General features: G+C 57.2%; 1 protein-coding gene across 1 annotated transcript in view; it reads right to left on the bottom strand.

Moving 5' to 3' along the window:
* ACTL6B (actin like 6B) overlaps positions 1-2,138 on the bottom strand; it is an 11,907-nt gene extending 9,769 nt beyond the window's left edge. Inside the window, exons 1-4 of the mRNA XM_021680067.1 lie at positions 2,043-2,138; positions 1,499-1,575; positions 1,129-1,294; positions 749-849 (exon numbers count right to left, since the gene is read on the bottom strand). Of these exons, the coding sequence (XP_021535742.1) occupies positions 749-849; positions 1,129-1,294; positions 1,499-1,575; positions 2,043-2,067 (369 nt within the window). The 5' untranslated portion in view covers positions 2,068-2,138. The remainder of the gene's footprint in view (positions 1-748; positions 850-1,128; positions 1,295-1,498; positions 1,576-2,042) is intronic.
* Between the last annotated feature and the right edge of the window lie 523 nt (positions 2,139-2,661).

Genomic DNA, 2,661 nt, shown 5'->3' with positions numbered 1-2,661 from the left:
TTTCTTTCTTTCTTTCTTTCTTTCTTTCTTTCTTTCTTTCTTTCTTTCTTTCAGAGAGTGTACATGCACGAGGCAGGGGAGGAGCATAGGGTAAGGGAGAGAGAGAATCCCAAGCAGGCTCCAGCTCAGCATGAAGCCCCAGGTGGGGCTCCATCTCATGACCCTGAGATCATGACCTTAGCTGAAATCAAGAGTCCCAACATTCTACCGATGGAGCCACCCAGGTGCCCCTCAGTGTTTATTTTCTACGGTGGGAAATCAATGCCTAAACCCATAAAATCCGTAAGTAGCATTTTGAGTGTGATATTTAGAGATATGGAAGAACATGACAAAACTTATCTAAAAGAAAAGCAGTTGTCTCTGGAAAAGGGGAATGGAAGGAAGAGGATATGAATGGCAGTTTTTTCTTAACATACTTTATAAAGCAAATTGGTTATGTGCCTATATAACATTGACAAAAATTTTAAGTTAAAAGGTCCAAAAAGGACTTTGGCGGGGGGGGGGGGGCGGACAGTAGTGGGTAAGCCTGAATGGGCAAAAGATATGAATGGATAAAACAGGAGGAGGGAGAGGGATAGAGACTAAAACCAGGGACGAAAAAAAAGTGCTTGAAGATGGTGGAGTTGGAAGAAAAGTCTGAAAAGTTAAGTGGAGTGATGGATAGCAGATGCTTTCGGGGGAGAAGTGAATGGCAGAAAGGAGGTAGGGAGCCCCTGGGGCAGGACTAGGGTTTGGGTGAGGCACTTACCGGGGCCTCGGACATGAGCACTGGGTGCAGGTTGGGCTCGGACTTGACGTGTTTACTGTAGGTGTGATCCAGGATGGCACGGAAGCATTCCCAGTCCTCAACTGGGGCCAGGAGACCAGCATGGAGAGATGAAGGTGGGCCGGCAAGGGTCCAGGGACAGGAAGCAAAGCAAGGAGGGAGGCCAAGTCCGGGTGAGGGGAGGTGAGATCAGTTCCAGCAGAAATCCCCCCTTCCTAGGTATCTGTCGGGACTCTGGGCTGGGAACCAGGCAGCTGTGGGCAGCTGCAAGGTAGACTTCATGGGTGTGGGGTGATGTGTCCCGGGTTGTGGTGTGTGGGCTCCGGGTCTGTGGCGGGAGACGGTGGGTGGGGGCTCCTTACTCATGCCATTCTTGAGGGGCGACATGACCTCTGCTCCATCCCGAGGCACATGCAGGGCGTTGGTGTCGATGTGGAAGATCTTCCCTTTCTTCTCTTTCTCCCCCTCCAACTCCAGCCCGCCCCCCTCCTCCGCGGCCAGCAGCCCCACCGTGGTGGGGAAGTCAGCCTGGAGGGGGGCATGGGCAGGAAGAGGGATCAACCTCCTGCCCCTGTCCAGGCCCATAGCAAGGCCCTCAGCCCGCCCCTGGGTTTACTCCCACATTCCCGCTCTGCAGAGCTGCTCTCTGTGTTGTGAGAACCCTGGGTCACTGGGAAGCCTTGAGAGGAGTCCGGAGCCCCTAGGACTTGGGGTCGGGGCTGGAAGGCTCACCTTGGGGCAGTCCTCCCCAGCGTACCCAGCGCGGACAGAGAAGGAGCCAATGTCAAAGACCAGCGCCCCCACCTCATCTGTGCGGGGAGACAGGTGTGTGAGGGGACTTCTCCCAAACTCTCTCCCCCTGGATAGCTCCAAGAGGAGGTCAGGGCAGAGCCACAGTCTCGCCACCTTCAACGCTTGCCGGGGCAGGTGGGAGCTCGGCCTGGAATCCGGGGTCCTGGGAGTAGGGATCAAGACTCCAGCGTCCCTTCTTGCCCGGTGGCCTTATTCAGGCCACTCTCCTTGCCGGGAAAGAAGGGGCCGGTGGGGGGTGGGGGCGGGAGGAGGTGAGTTGGATGGTGGAGAGTGAGCCCAGGGCGCGCAAGCGACCGACCGACCTGGGAGGACCAAGGTAGGAGTGGCGCAGGACCCAAACCCGTTCGAGCGCCGGGGTGACAGGCCCTGGGGTGCCCAGAGCTTAGGTCGCGCGGGTTCGGGGTGCAGGGCTGCCGGTGAGGCCGCTACAGGCTGGGGAGCCTGAAGCCCGAGGCTAGCTCACCTCCGCCGTAGACGCCCCCGCTCATAATGCCCTCTCAGCGCTGCTCACGGCCCGTGGGCGGCGGCGGGATCAGCACCGAGACGGCCGGACAGCTCCGGGGATCCCGAGCGGGGCGGGGCGCGCGGTGGCCAATCAGGAGGCCGGATCCCCCGCCCCCAATGGCGCCGCCGATTGGCTGCAAGGTTAGACAATAACCCGACCGGGGGCTGCTGCTTTAAAGGGGCAGACACCGCCACTTTAAGATTTGGGGGAGGATAGCAAGGACTTTGAGACTGACCCTCAGGGATAGCCAGGTAGAGAGCAGGCGTACAAAAGAGATGGAAACCTTGTCCATATGGAGACCAGGACGCCGCAGGATGACTGATGGGGCCCCTGCTCCCTTACTTTTTTAAATGGGGTCGAGGAGAGGGCACCATAGTCCTGGAGAGTTGTCCATGCTCAGGCTCCTGAGCGAGGTTCTGCCATACTGAAGCCTGAATGAAATCACCGGGCGAAGGAGGGAAAGGAAGAAGGGAAGAAGAAGTACAGGAGGGGGTGTGTCTCCATCTTCTCCCCGTTTCTTTCCACCCTTGTCTTTCTTTCTTTCTTTCTTTCTTTCTTTCTTTCTTTCTTTCTTTCT

Source organism: Neomonachus schauinslandi, chromosome 5 (genome assembly GCF_002201575.2).
Source record: "Neomonachus schauinslandi chromosome 5, ASM220157v2, whole genome shotgun sequence".
Classification (NCBI taxonomy): Eukaryota; Metazoa; Chordata; class Mammalia; order Carnivora; family Phocidae; genus Neomonachus; species Neomonachus schauinslandi.
The sequence above is the reverse complement of the archived record's forward strand: the minus strand, read 5'-3'. Positions and strand labels throughout refer to the sequence as shown.